This window comes from Neolamprologus multifasciatus, chromosome 23 (assembly GCF_963576455.1).
Source record: "Neolamprologus multifasciatus chromosome 23, fNeoMul1.2, whole genome shotgun sequence".
In the NCBI taxonomy this organism is placed as follows: domain Eukaryota; kingdom Metazoa; phylum Chordata; class Actinopteri; order Cichliformes; family Cichlidae; genus Neolamprologus; species Neolamprologus multifasciatus.
In genome coordinates, this window is record NC_140460.1 from 26,334,726 (window position 1) to 26,350,535 (window position 15,810).

At 39.8% G+C, this 15,810-nt stretch overlaps 1 protein-coding gene across 2 annotated transcripts in view; it reads left to right on the forward strand.

The window, feature by feature from the left end:
* Positions 1-15,810, forward strand: part of LOC146491686 (activin receptor type-2A) — a 76,922-nt gene that overhangs the window by 46,405 nt on the left and 14,707 nt on the right. The window contains exons 5-6 of one of the 2 annotated variants that reach the window (XM_085150508.1): positions 6,505-6,528; positions 14,886-15,029. In XM_085150508.1, the coding sequence (XP_085006634.1) occupies positions 6,505-6,528; positions 14,886-15,029 (168 nt within the window). The remainder of the gene's footprint in view (positions 1-6,504; positions 6,529-14,885; positions 15,030-15,810) is intronic. The other variant, XM_085150509.1, reaches the window with a different exon arrangement.

Consider the following 15,810-nt stretch of genomic DNA (forward strand, 5'->3'; position numbering starts at 1 on the left):
CAGAGGGGAGTGAAATGAAATAAAATAGCCAGGGTGGAACAAATGGAGTCATGCTGCATGTGTGTAACCCTCTGTGTGCGTGCAGGAGTGCATTATTGCATGAATGAGTAGGTGTGCAAGGACAGGAGAGGGGAAGTAAAAGGAGGTCACTCAACTCACAAGGAATGTATTTAAAAGTCAGCTAATATGCATTTCTGGAAGAGGGCGATGAGGTAAACTCCACTCACCCGCTGCGTGAAGGTGAGTAAAACAAACGGGAGGTGCGCTTGCGGTCCCCCTCTGCAGCCGCTTTTGTGTCCGTCGCTTATTTTGCAATTGATTAAACCTGTTTTTTCAATATAGGAGATGGAGAGGAGAGAGGTGGGTGCAGCGGGGAGAGGAGATATGGAGGGATTTATTTCTGCTGCCTTTTTTTGTATGTGTGTGGTGCTGTTGATGTTTTTCAGTCACACCACGGGCGCCGCTTTAAAAAAATAAAAGCAGAGGTGACTCCGACAATCACTCAAACAGCCTGCAAAGTCATCAAGGACGGCTGCTAGCAATTCAGTTGTTGAAGGGGACAAAAAAACACCACAGACACCCTCTGTTACAACCGAGGGTGTACTCATTTAGGACGTGCAACACCTGCTCGATGAAGTGAGGCATTTAAAGGTCTCCTGTCTGCTTGTTAAGTGACGACATATCGACCCTGTTTCCGGGTCCACCTGTCTCCTGTGTTTGACGATGAGCCTCTTGTCTTTTAACCTGCTTTCCCTTTTAATTGTAATGAGTCCCACAAAACTGTTGAGGGATCTGTTTCAGAAAAGAATCACTCACATGGCCCCAACTATGTCGCTACATAGTATCTTTATTTTTCTCGACATATATTTGCGCCTCTATGAAATTAAGATCATCCCTGCTATACTATGTTTACAGTAGCTAACCATAGCTCTGTAGATAGCCACCAGGTAGTAGCTAGTCGTTAGCTAGCCCACTTTCACTAACCCTCCAAACGTCGCTGATATTTCATCTTCTCTTTTATATCCCAAGTTATAGCAGTGCTGTATGTCAGACCATGGTATACCTGCTAATTAAGCGTTATTAATGCTCTTTTTTATAGATTCTTGGACTCCAGAGCAGCCACCCTGGTTATTTTATTGAAGCTCAAAGAATTTGAGTAGTTTCTGCCTCTAAAGGTAGCAAAAATCTGTTGTCTTCTCCGTCTTTAAGCCATCTTTCTTCTAATTGGCTGCCCCTCGCAAATAGCTGGTGGGTGGAGCCTAATTTCCTATATCCGAGATGTCACACAGAGCTAAAAGTTGAAAAACTAACTAAAAGTTTGCATTTCCAGCAGTCTGAAGCCTGAACTTCATTATTTTAAATTTTGGTCATGCTTAATATAAGAATTTGTCTTTGTAAATGGCAGAGAATATGGAAGGCGGCACCGCTTCATCTAACTCTGGAAAGCAAACTTAAAAAGTATGCCAGAAAATTTCCAGTGTTGTATTATCTATGCAAAAGTGGTCCACGGGCGAATGAAAAATTGTCAACATCTTCCTCCAATTCGCAGTTAAAACACTTTGTCAGATTAAATTTGAATAATTTGTTTGGATTTTTTGAAAGAGACATCCATCAAGTGAAAACGTCTGCCACCTCATTTCATATCAGCTCTCAGTGACTCTGGGAAAATGTAAAAATCAGCAGATGTTTTATTCTTGGTCACGCTCGCATCGACACCCGAGCATAATGCGCTCTTCTTGGTCATTTATTATTAATGTGACAGCAACAAATTGGCCACACCTGTTGCCAGTTGGATTTCAGATTGTCCTGTGTGTTTGGGAAGTCGTTCTAGTTATTAATCATACCTGTTCGGAGCATTTTCCCCGCTCCCTAACAGCATCCGTGTGCCAGCGACACTGCTTCATCTTGTAAAATGTCAGAGCTCTGCATCACACTGCGCACATTTAATCTGAATCTCTAATTAAAATGAGTAGCAATGCGATTATGTCATAAACAGGCAGCTGCAGTCTGAACAGACAGCCAGAGAGACAAAGACGTATATGTCTTATTAATATCCTCTTGAGTGTTTAAAACCCCTGAATCTGGACCTGAAAATGCTAACAGATCATTAACTGAAGCACTGATTTGTGAAATGAGGACAACAATAAAAAGAATTGCAGAGTCAGGAAGTGTTTTTGGAACAAACGCCCACTCATGAACTACATATCTTTGAGGGCTTTTTTTCTGTTTGCATTCACACCACCAACAGAAATGTTAACGGCCCATTTGTGCACACTACATCGGTCACTTCGACCACAAGCAGTGATGTCACCACTGCTGAGGGCATGAGGACTCGCTGCAGTAATCTCCTGATAGGTGTCACCACACAGACAAAAACCTCCAGGTTTCTTCTTGTTCGAAGGGAGTTTCTCCTTTTCACTTGGGGGCAGCACCTTGAAGTTAATCTTATAAATATAAATGAAATGGAAATTAATTCCACTTATGATTTGTGCCAGATTTACCAACATGCATTTGGCTAATATTTTCTCTAGCCTTTGTAAACCCTAGATTTCATACACATGTCACCTAACTATTAAATGGATTCTTTGTCAGTAGGGCTGTGGAATTAATAACAATTTGCGTACAATTGTGGCTTTATTGAGATGAAATATTTTTTTCTGCATGCTTTTAGTTTTTTTGCAGTAGTGCTATTCTTATGTCTTTTCTCAAAAATGTCATATTCACTTAAAAGTGGTGGAGAGGTTTCAGTCAGCTCGACTGAAGATAACAGGAACTGTTCAGATTTTAACAGTAAAGCCACTTCAGCTGGAAATACTTCTTCATCAGTATTTCCAGCTGATCAGACATCTTAAAATCAAAAATGTTGTAAAATTAAGCTGATTGTGTTAATTAAAAACACTCTCAATATGCCTACATAAGTAAAGGTTCCTTTTTCCTTGTCCCAAAGGCCCTGTGTTGAACATTTAGTACAAGGCAACACCAGTAATCCAAACACAGAAAGGACCAGTTGGAAGAATAGGTCAGTAAAATCTCTGAAGGGATTGTCTCACTATTCAAAGCTTTAAAATTTCAAATAAAACCCGAAGCTGACAGAAATCCAGTGAAAAGATTTTGGAAATTGAAAAGAGATGATTAGCGTTTTGGACTGATGGAAGTTGATTCAGAGACGATTTGTTAAGTAACTAAGTAACTGATTGAGAAGAGATGAAAAACACGAGCAGTTTTCTCCAGTTCCAGCTTGGAATTCACAAGAATCAACTTAGCAATGGTCCTTACGTAGTTGGAAAAAAAATTAGATCCTGACAGGAAGCTGTCCAAGATAACCTCAAGGTTACATGAGCTGGATTTAACAGAGGAACTTGGCAAACCCAAGGCATTGTTTGATCTTTGATATGGTGCTATCTGGAACAGTTGTTACGAGTCTCTGTTTTGCTAAAATTTAACTGTAGAGAATGAGCACTTAACTTAGACCTGATGGCAGTCAGGCAGTTATTCAGATCAGAAAGGTCAGAAAGAAAGACCAACCGGATGTCATCCGCATACAAATGGTAAATCAAACATCTGTTTAAGAGCCCTTTTCCGAAAAGGAACGATTAATAGAGACTGAGAACATTTTGCCCATGAGATAATGCAGAGTATTGACAGATGATCTCAGATCAAACAGAACAAGGGAAGTATTGTTACCGGCATCTGAAGACATTAAAATTAAAGGAATTTAATGTTTTTAAAGGAAGATAAGACCATCAGCAACCAAAACAACAAACCCATTATTTAATCATACACTGACACCAAGTTGAACCTAACCAGAAACTGAAGGGTCAGCGAGAGAGATGTTTTCAGTCAGGATTTGAATAACAGGAGGCTGTTGCGTAGTTACAGAAAACTCTGTCCTGAATATTTCCTTTGTTTTGTGATTTTTGTTAAGAATTTTTGCACATTTTTAGCTTTGAACTTTTTCTCTCCTCAGCGAAGGAGCCTTCTAGTCATTTAAAGAAAAACACCATTAGTTTTCTCTGCTAGGTAATGAAACATGCAGTCTTCACAATGCAAAAGCAATTGTTCCCACTTAATGATCGTTATTGGATCCATTATCACGGCTGTGCTCCCTAATTTTACAAGACAAGGCACCAGAAATGAAATATACCTAGTAAAACAAAAAGAGCTCCGGCCTTCCTTTCTCATATAGGCGATTTGCATCAGTGTGGGTTTAGCATACAAAAAAATGTGTTGGATTTTCTGTTTAATTAGCCGTCTTCCCAAACCTTAAAATGACAAAACCCAGTGTGAAATGCAGAAAATTTCATGCGCCAAAGTCCTTCTATCGCACTCTGTCATTATGTCATGATGGCCGCGGTCCATCATGGTCTGCATACTTGCCACCAAGCCTCCATTATTCACACCACAGTGCGAAGTGGAGGCAAACTGGAATTGATTCTGTCTGAGTACACAGACCCACAGCTTTCACACGAAGAGGCCTGGAGCTGCAGCATTTAAGCATAAGTCTAGCCTCTTTTCTTTTTTTTTCTTTCTCCTTCAACATGGGCACTATTTTCTCATCTCTATCCATCTTAGCAATCGATTCTGACCAAAATCTCATCAATTGCTTTATTATGGAGCTACTTACATCTTGTTTGTCTGGGTGCAGCTTTCCAAAGAAGTCCTAAAGGATCAGTGGACTCCACACCATGTCTTATTAACTCATTTGATGCAAAAATGAAGCTGGCAGGTGCTGTTAGAGAAATCCAAAGCTGATATTGACCTGAATGTTGCTTTACTGCGTTTTCTTTTCTGTTTTCGTTGGACAAAGCAGCTGGCCTTTAAAATGTGTCTGAACTCTTACATGATAGAGTTTGTGTGTAGTGTTTGGGATCGTTTCATATCCAGACATGTGCTTCAAATATATAGTATAATTCTGGGGCTGCTGTGTGTCGGCTTAGGCAGAATTTTGACATTTCCAAATGGTCACCATCAGTCCAACATGTTAGGTTGGATGTGCTGATCCAAATCACCTGTTTTGGATTATTTTTGTTTTAAACCAAAAAGATAAAAGGCCGACATTACGCAGCATCTAAATTAGAAGCATTAGGGCGTCTACACCAGCTTGCCACAGGGCTCGACTGCCTGTCTGGATGGCTTTACAAAGAATGAATTTTGTATTTAAATCATTATCAACTCAGATTTTGTAATAAAATCTCCCGTTATTTTTACACAGGAGTGAAATGATAAGTAAATGCTAGTATTTCTAAATATCAAGTTTTTTCAACTATAAATAAGTTAAAAAATATATATATATATTTCATGTAGTTTAAAAAAACATGTCATATATTATATATATTATAGATAGTATGGCCCGCCTGAGTTCAGATTGAGCCACATGTGGCCCATTGACTTCAGTGAAATAAACAAATGGCTGGGGGAAACATGTGCTATCTTATACTTGAGGCAGCTAGCTTGCCCATTGTACACTGTTATTTCAAAAGTTTTAAACATTTAGGTTTTACTTGGCAGTACTTAATATCAACTACACAATAAAATCGTCTCCAGGAGCACTACATTTGTCTGTCTATTACTAATGGGACTGTCCATCAGTCACTGTGTTAAACTATCAACCTACCCTCAGCTAAGGGAAAAGAAGAAGGCTTGTTCACCACATTGATTTACCAAGTTCATCGTCAGGAGGCAGAGCACTAAATTAGCATAACATAAAAAGCCCGCGCAAAAATTTAATGGTAATAGACTTGAGGGATTGGATGTATTAGCAACCAGTTGAAAAGTAGGGGGAAAGACAAGAGAAGTAAAGTTAAAAAAAAGGGAACCTTATGTAAACTAAGCAGATTTACCAGTTCTCATAGTCCAGTGCTTAGAAAAACTTGATCACACTTTAAGTGATATTTATCACTGAAATTTTACCAGCACCTAAAACTAACCAACTAGCTTTACGCTTCCAAACTTAACTTAGACCTTGTTGGATATATTGATCCAATCTCCCAGCCCTAGTTCCACGTCTATAAGCATCTATTTCAAGATAAAAGCAGCCTTTAGTTGAGAGAGGCATCTTTTTCATGTCTGATTTCTCTGTAGCTCCATGTTGGTGTCCTCAGCTGAAGGTCTGACTCTCTGAGCTCAACCTTTCTGTCTCTTACATGACTTCTGTCGGGAAAGTTTTGTGTGTCTGACATCAGCGTGCTGTTGCTGTTAACTTGTGTTGTTTGGCTTCACTGTGATCTTCTGTTCTTTTCACACATCATTCAGTCTCTATTTTCAGCATCATTTTAAGTTCCTAAAATGTACCATCTTGCCTTTGGAACCATGCTTATTAACCTCTTCATGATCCATGTGGGATAAGAAACTAGAAGCCCTGCTCTGGAGCGCAAGAGGGGAACAAAAGGTTATTCAGGGCTGACTTATCATGTCCTGCTTTTTTATCTGCCTCTATTTCATCCACTAACTGAAAGAAGATAGCAATAATTTCTCTGTTTGCTTCTTATGTTCCTTTTCAACAAGCACGCCTTTCACATTATGGTGGAGGTAAGAGCAGTTTAAATGAAAACACTGTTAGTTTTCCCTCCTTTTTGGGTTCAGAGCTTGGTATGAATTCTCCACCTCAATCCCAGACCACCATTTTGTGTCTTGTTTAGTTGACTTTTCTTTTTTGTGCCTGAATTAATTGCATGGGTGGATGGTTGTGTATTTTTTGGGGGTTTTTTTTTATTGTTTCTTGCTGAAGATGCATTGTGCATGGCGGAAAATGGCCAACGCGGCTCTGAATGCAGCCCTCCTTTTATATTTTTCTTTGTATGAATGTCCACCTGTGATGTTTATGTAACACATTGTGTGTGATGTGACCCAGTTTCCAGAATGGTATCTGCTCAGACCTATGGCTCACCATTTTTCCATGCAGAGATGGCAGAGGTGTTTGAAACTGAAACTGCGGCTTGCTTTTCCATCTCATTTACAGACTGAGGAGGAGTACAGATACGTTTTTACATAAGTAGGAGCTTTGCCACTTATCTGGAACATTTTTCAAGTGAGAGAGTGTAAATTGCTTAAGTACAAGGGAAGCATAAGCCTCTTGCAAATGTACCTTGGCTCAAAATTTAACAAATTGGAGTCGAAGTATGGCGCCAGACCTTTCTGGGGGGGGAAAAAAGTAACTCACTAAATAACTCGGGGATTTTAGTGCCTGGCCTTGCTCCTTTAAGGTCAACTTTTTGTTGTTGACATGGTCTCAAGCTTTACGGCCATATCAACAACAGGAAATGACCTTACAATAATGGAGTTTTAGCCAGAATACCTTCTCATTGTCCTAAAACCAAGCTTGGCATTTTGGTTTTGTTAGATCTTCTTATCTGCACCTAAACCCAGGACACCCAAACCAGACTGAAAGACCTGTTTTGATGTAATAGATGAAGGTGTAACTTGATTAGGCCATAGGAGATGGTTGAGGGTTGGGAGGAACGGCGTGAAGCAGCAGATTCTGTTTTCCTGTTTCCTGTGGTCTGCTGACTAAGTGTAATGCGCCCCCATTTGAGGCCACAGCGCCCTGCAATCGGACAAGGGATCCGGTGACTCCCACAGGACGCCCGGCGGGCTGGGCCCCCTCGTCAGGCTGAAACCCAGAAGAAAGACGAGTTTTCAGAAACGATGGAAAAAAGAAGAGCGTCCTGCAATGACAGGTCGTCTTCAGGATTGTGTCTGATGCTCATCAGGCAAATCCATAGTGGCTTATATCTTCAGGGTTTTAAGATGACGTTCTCATACGTTTTTGTTTTTTTGTTTTTTTGCCAACATTGGGGTTTTGAGCGTGACCACATCCTTCTGTGATCAGAGTGAGCATCAAATACTTTTCAGTTTCACTGTAACCCAACACAGGCGAGGCTGAGGAAAAGTTAATACCATGCATGTGTTTACTGACGATTTATTGATCACATCAACACCAAATCAGTTATAATTTTCAGTCAGAACAAAATGTACCAGAGCTTATTGTTCTGACAAATTACTATGCACGGTAAAATGATCCTGAGCTGATTTAAATACTGAACAGAATCATAATCAGTTATACTGCCAAGAGTGATAGATGCACTAGAATTCTTCTTGATTGCTTTTTTGCAAGCTTATGTAACACAACAACTCTAATTATACTTTTATTGTCAAATCGGAATCGGAATTTAAAATGTTGGATTACAAAGCCCAGGAAAGACACAGGAATTTGACTTGAGACAAATTAGAAAACTGTTTTGTAACAGTGAACAGAGCTCGTGTCCTTGTATTATAGCCTGATTTTATTACTGAAACCATGATCAGAATAACAATCATATCAGAAAGTGAGCTTAAAGTGGATATGTTTTTCTCGTTTACAGCTCCTCAAATAGAGTAGCTTTGTGTGATTCCAAGTTGAAAGTAACCCTTAATTCAGCCCCTCAATTCATCTTCTTTCTGAAACGAGACATTTTCAGAAACTTTCATCTGATTGGCTGTCCCATATAAACACGAGGTTTGAACAGCAGGTAGGTCAGGCTTTTGTGCCCTCCTGACATCATATAGAGCAAAGAGTATTAAAAACTCTTACTTGTATTTACTCTGACCTCATCATTTTTAACTTTGCTTTTCATGTTTATTATGAGCATCCACTTCTGGAACGAGATATATTTAACAAGAAAATACGCATAATAACTCCTTTTTAATGGATGTACTAGAAACTGCTTTCATCCTCTTTTCTGGCATAAAGAATCCTTCAATAGCAAGTGTTTGTTGACCTATTTTCACTGAAAAGTGTCCCCACTCATATTTACTGCTAAGCTATTCTGTTTATCCTTTTTTTCGCCCCCGTTCTACTTTCCTGATTCTGGAAAGAAATGATAATCTTCACCCCACCTTCTCTGGACCTCGTCAGATGTTGCGTTGTCGTAAGGCAGATTCATAGTCTTACATTGGTATCTCTGTACACAGAGTGAAACCAGTGTTGAGGCTATGGTTTCATACATGCAGTCACTCAACAAACATCTGATGGCTTGGCATGGGTTGGAATGGAGGTTTGAACCAGAAAGGGAATTAACCAGTTACCACGAAGAGAAAGAAGGCTGAACCATTTCTCTTTAACACTTTGTTGTTTAGGTCATGGTAAAAATCAAAACTTTAAAGTCTTGTAATGATCATTTTCTAAGTTATGGTCCCCATTAGAGTCAAAAAGGATGATGAAAGCAAGGTATTCTTGAGTCAGGCTCACCCCTCAGTGGTCTCACAATGTTTTAAAACACCAAGATGGCAAAAATGCTCAGTTTAAATATATAGTCAGTCATTTTTCTGATGCATTCTCACAACGATTAAAAATATAAAGTTTTATACATACAACATACAAAGTTTTACAGCCTCTTAAAGAGTAAATAGATATGAATACACATTGACAACTGAGGTAAACAGCAGACTGACAGCCTACAGCCACTACAGATGAACGGCAGCCACTCTAGCTAGGATTATGTACTTGAATGGGAATGTTTACTCTTAATAGTTAGATTTCTTTACACAGGCTTTGCATACACTTGCAAAGTCAATGTTGAGCCAAGAGCTTCAAGGAGCCTTTAAATAGGTTAGGATCATAAATCAGATATAATTTAATTCAGTTTTATTTATACAGTGCCAAATCACAATAACAGGCACTTTATATTGTAAGGTAGACCCTACAATAATACATACAAAGAAAAACCCAACAATCATATGACCCCCTATGAGCAAGCGCTTTGGCGACATTGGGAAGGAAAAACTTTCTTTTAACGGGAAGAAACCTCCAGCAGAACCAGGCTCGGGGAGGGGCGGGGCCATCTGTTGCAATCGGTTGGGGTGAGAGAAGGAAGACGGGATCAAGGACCTGTTGTGGAAGAGAGTCAGAGATTAATAAAACACACTAGAGAAAGGAGGACGCTGTTAAACAGAAACTTTCACTTGCATATACATTAAAACATCCAGCAGATACTTCCAAAACAAGATAGACTAATTCACCTTGTCTTTTTTATTTTGTATTTTTTATTATTCATGTTAATCTTGTCAAAATGACGTTAACGTCATAACCGCATTAACGCGGCAAATATCCGTTAGCGAGTTAACGTGGATGGCGCTGTGCGTGAGGCTGCACAGCGTCAACGCATTAGCGCAGTTAAGTCGTTAAAGAAGGAAACCTGACTAAGAGGGAAGCAACACAGACAGATGGGGAAAGACATTAAATTCAGTTAAATTCAGTTAACAACAATAATTGAATGGTTTTATATATAAACAAATTCCCATTACCAAGGTGTCAGATACATAAAGACGTTCAGTTAACCGTAGGATACAGTACATAATTGTGAGTAAGGTCGTCACAGTTGGTAATGAATCTGTGTCTGATTATACACAGTCCAACGTACAAAGACAGTGAACAGAAGCATTTATATACAACAAGTTGTCCCCATCAATTTCTGTTGTACACAAAAAGAAAAAACACTGCTTATTTTCTATTATTTCACTCATATAATTAAAGGTTCTTATGTGATGCTATAGAAGCACATCACACCACACTTTCAATCATATCTCCTGCCCGCTGCTGCTGCAGGTTGATATAAAAGTCCAGAGAAATCAGATTTCTGTCCAGTTATTCTTTAACCTATCCCACCTGCCAAAGGACAGGAGGTTGTCAAGTTCATTGATACACAAAGGTCTGAAATAACAGCCTGCCAAATCCTTCGACTTTAGTTAATAATATCAGTAAGGCTCCGTCACCAAACTGGAAGCTAGCTTTCTGCGAGTACAGTACGTGCTTCCCAGTCATGGACCAGGCAAGTAAATGATTTGTTAAAAAAAAAAGAGTTTTGAGTCCATCTGATCCTCGTTGAAAGTTCATGCCTATATTTAAAAATAGTATCAAAAACAGATGCATAGATACATTTGTGTGAAACTATACTTTGATTATTTTGCTCAGTACAATGTGTTCTTAAAAATGTTTTCAAGCTGCCATCTAGAGAGCGTTTGGGCCGCTCTGAAATCCAACCTCTGCACCGTGGTGGGTAATTTTCCTCGTCATTTGGCTGGCATTTGGTGTGAAAGCAGTGTGCAGACAGCAGGTCTGCCTCACAGCTCTCTGTTAGAGGGAAAAGGCATTAAGTAAACACACCAGTTCCCATTCCAATCCTCCATTCCCCTCGCACTGCCCAGAAGAAATGGGCAGCCTGCTCTATATATCAGCAGCAATTATTTCATTTTTTTTTTTTCTTACACGCTTTTAGACGTTGCCAATTGAAAACACGATCCCTGGGGAGCAGCTTGGTCCTAGAGAAAAGGCTGTTTGACGTGCACCTTCTCGAGACAGACCTCACGACTGCAACACGTCTGCATCATAAATGTCTGTTTTCAGACCTCGACTTTAATCCATTTGATGGATATTAAGAGGTTCCTGTGGAATTTTTGGTTTGAGGTGCAACGTTATTATAGTAAACTAAAACTAGGTGTCTAAAACTAACACTGAAACAGTGAAAAACTAAAAGATTTTTCAAGCAACAAAAACTAAAGAAGATCCGCTCTGAAAACTACCTGAAACTAAATTAAATTAAAAGAAAAGTCCAACGTTAAATTTAACTATAAAACTATAATAGCTCTTGTTAGGTGCTAATAACACAGCCAGTCATACAGTCATGTGAAAGGTTTCACCAGACTCTGCACTCTTGTAATAAATGCAGTTTCATTTTGCTTGCATAATTGAAAATAAAGAGTCTTGAATTCAGTAGAGCCACGTTTAGCAAAAATAACTTGAAGTAATGATTTTCTGTGTAACTTTATCAGCCTCTCACATCACTGTGGAGGAATTCCAGCCCGCTCTTCTTCACAGCATTGCTTCAGTTAATTGAGGTTTGTGGAGGTTTGCTTATGCACAGCTCTCTTCGGGTCCCACCACAGCATTTCAATCATGTTGCGGTCTGGACTTAGACTGGACCACTGCAGGACCATTCTGTTGTAGATTTGCTGCTGTGCTTGGGATCATTGTTCTGTTACATGACCCTGTCAGATAGACGGCCTCACATTTGACTCTAGGATACTTTGGTATACAGAGGAGTTCATGGTCGACTCATTCACTGCAAAACAAATCCAAATCATCACCTCTCTACCACCGTACTAACAGCTGGTATGAGGTATTTGTGCTGATGTGGAGCTGTGCATCATGACCAAACATCTCCACTTTGGTCTTGTCTGTCCAAAGGACATCGTTCCAGAAGTCTTGTGGTTTTTCAGATGGGGGGTTTAGAAACCTGCTGCCGTGATCTTTTAGAGAGAATAGGCTTTCTCTTGTAACCCTTCCAAGCAACCCACACTCTTTCAGTCTTTTTCTAATTGTACTGTCATGAATTAACATTTAACATGCTAACTGATGCCTGTAGAGTCTGAGATGCAGATCTTGGGGGGGTTTTATGGTTACCTGAACATTGCATGGTCTCACCTTGGAGTTAACTTGTTGTAACTTCCAGCAATCTACCAAAACTTGAGCTGTAGTAGAGGTGCTCACACTTGCTGATAAACAGTTAATGAAGTGCATTTGATTAGGAGCACTTGGCTGCTACTCCCCCTCTTAATTCCTATGGAAGCCGTAAAGTTGGGCCAGCTGTCAATAATGGATTTAGCCTACAGCCATGTGGTTTAAAGCCAACCGATGTCCCTGGCAATGGATGTGCCTGATGGAAAACCTGGACAGCACCTTATTTGTTTCATAAAGGTGCTCGGAACATAATTCAGACACATACAATTGTGTGTAAAAATGGCTGTACTTTCTGAACAGGTAAATGCAATGAATCAAAACCAGAACTGTGCACTTGAATCATATCTTGATTGTGTGATTTAAAACCCACTGTGGTAGTGTACAGAGGCAAAATTAAACAAGATTAGCTCAGTATGGACCTGACGAAGGATGCGTTGTAGGCGTGTGTTCACTAGATAAAAGTCCTCTTGCACTGCAGAAGGAACAAAACTTAATTGAATTTAATTTGTTTGTAGCCTTTCTTCCTCTGCATCCATAGATTTAATTGTATGTAGTTAAAAAATAATTTGATGTATGCAAAATATTTCTGTGAGCCGACCAGACAATCTGCCACTTTTTGTTTGCTTTAAAGTCAACTTCTCCAAGAAAAAGAGCCAGCTGAGGTTATTTTGTTGTGTTTCTAAAAACTTTGTTGATTTACCCCCACCCTCTCAAACTGTGTCTTGTGCTTGCCAAAACGTAATAAAATAATGAGATTTAGTGAAATGCACTTTAAGGCTTCTTCAGCCACACAGTAGCGCTTTGTTTTGTGTGCACTAAAGGCCAGAGTTCAATTTCATCTTGATAAAAATCTAATTCATACATGTTACTAGAGGATATACAGTTTGCTCCTGTAACCACAGTAATCTTGCCGTAGCCGCTTCCTTTTTTTTTCTTTTCTTTTTTTTACTGCTCCTGCTGTTAAACGCTCCTTGGCATGGGCTCATTTTTAACAGTTGGTGTGCGGCTTGGATCTGGCTCATGTTTGTCTTTAAGAAAGGTCGTATGCCAAAAATCCTGGATGGTAAATCCAGAAATGAGGTAATATTTGTGCCCTGAAATGCACGTTTTCTTTTCCTTCTGTAACCTCGTCGGTGAGAGCAGCGCTCTTAAATCTGTTAAATCCAGCAGAAACTCAAAAGAGAAACCTTTTCTTTCTTTTACGTGAGCTTAGCGAAACACTCGGAGTGACACGAGTGCACTCCTGATATATTATCGTCGCGTCTGAGTGGATCCTGCAGGCCTCGGGGTCTTGAAACTTGCTGCAGCTCATCAGGCGCCTTGTAAGCCTTCAGTTCAAGTGAAAACATGAACATCATGAAGGGAAAAAAAGCTCCTTCTTTTTTTTCTTCTTCTTCTTCTTTTCTTACTGACAGCAGAGGCATGCAGCTAAAGTCGAGGTTTTACAGCAGCGTATCTGGTTTCATCAAACGCCATCAGTCATGTGCTACTCTTTCTCCTCTACCTTTTATCCTTTGGAAATGTGACTCCTGCACTGCATGCTTCTTTTTAACCTTCTTCCCCACCCCGTCCTCCTCCACCTCCCTCTCACGCATGCTCTCTCTCTCCAGGTCTTGCTATCCTTGCTCGCCCTCTGTCCTTCTCTGTGAAGTCACATGTGAAAGTGATCAGCTTAATCCCGATCACCAGCTGTGTTTAACCTACTTTAGATTTGGAACACTTGGCTTTACTTGCTTTCACTTTTGTTTGTGTGGGATTAGCATGAACGCACAGCACACGCATGCGGTCTGACCCGCTGCCTTTGGCTCTTAAATGTTTTTATTAAATCCATAATTAAACCCTTGCCCAATTTCTTTGTGTGCCTTGCTCAGCGGTTAATCTTCTAGGTTTTGTTTTGTTTTTTCCAACCACCGCCAGCGCACACATTTCATCTGCTGTTTGTCGGATTTAAACTGGCAACCCTCCAGTTACAAACCCGCTTCTGTAAACTTGAGCAAATGCAACTCCTCGGGGGGGTTAATTGAATTTAAAATGAATGTATCCGAACCCTGCTCGGTATGCCGTGTCCACACCGTCATATGGAGGCTAAACTTAAATGTGCAGCTCTCCTGAAGCGGACTTTACCTCATTAGAAACAACAGAAATTTAAAAGTAAATAAAGCACCGAGGCACCTCTTTGTGGAAGAAGTCTATAAATGTAAGTTGTAAGATTTAAGATGTGGAGACGTTGGCAATTCTGCTGGCCTAAGCTGCTCAGGCACGCTGTCACTGTGAGCCAAACAGCCCGGTCACCTTCAATGTAAGCCCGGTGCTATTTTAATGCTCTGCACAAGAAATAAATAAATAAATAAAAAGAATAAAGAATAACACCCGCGTCTCTGTCTCTCTGCAGGATCCCGGACCCTCACCCCCGTCCCCAATTCTGGGACACAAACCTCTGCAGCTGATTGAGGTGAAAGCCAGGGGGCGCTTCGGCTGTGTGTGGAAGGCGCAACTGCTGAACGAATACATGGCTGTTAAGATCTTTCCCATCCAGGTACACGTGCTGATGTTTCTTCTTTTTGGTTTTTTACTACAACTGTTACATTAGCCTGACAACTCTTACACCCCCACAAAGTAAAGCACTAAAGGAAAAATGTTCATTGTCTTATCAAATAAAGGCAAAACTAAATTAAAGAAAGCAACAACTATAAGAAGTAAAGGAGGTGATTCAAAAACACACACATTGTGAGTGTTAATCATTTATCAAATGCCTGTCCACATATCTTCACTAATTATCATGTGTGATATTTGACAGTTTATTCAATTCAGTTTTATTCATATAGCACCAAATCACAGCAACAGTCAAACAAAATAAGGCCCTTCATATTGTAAGGTAAAAAACCTACAATAACAGAGATAAAACACCAACAATCAGACGAACCCGCTGTGATGAAGCACTTGGCGATAGTGGGAAAGAAAAACTCCTTTTTAACAGGAAGGAGTCATAGACAGAGCCAGAGGGAGGGGCAGCCACCTGTTAGTCGCTTTTTTCAGAATAGAAATAAATACATAAGATTGAAGTGAAATAAATACTGTAGAAAGGGATTTATAGTAATTTAAGGTCTTAAAACAGGGGTGCCCAACATTTTTAACATCAAAGACATGCTGCTGTAGTTAATGAAATAAATATTTCAGCACATCTCTTAAATTGTAAGAAATAAATTGTTTCATTTGCACCGGTTTTAAGAAAAGACATTTCTGTTGCAGATAGTTGACAAAACAGGAACAGGATCCATTTAATTTTTGGATGTATGTTTAAGCCAAGAAATTACACT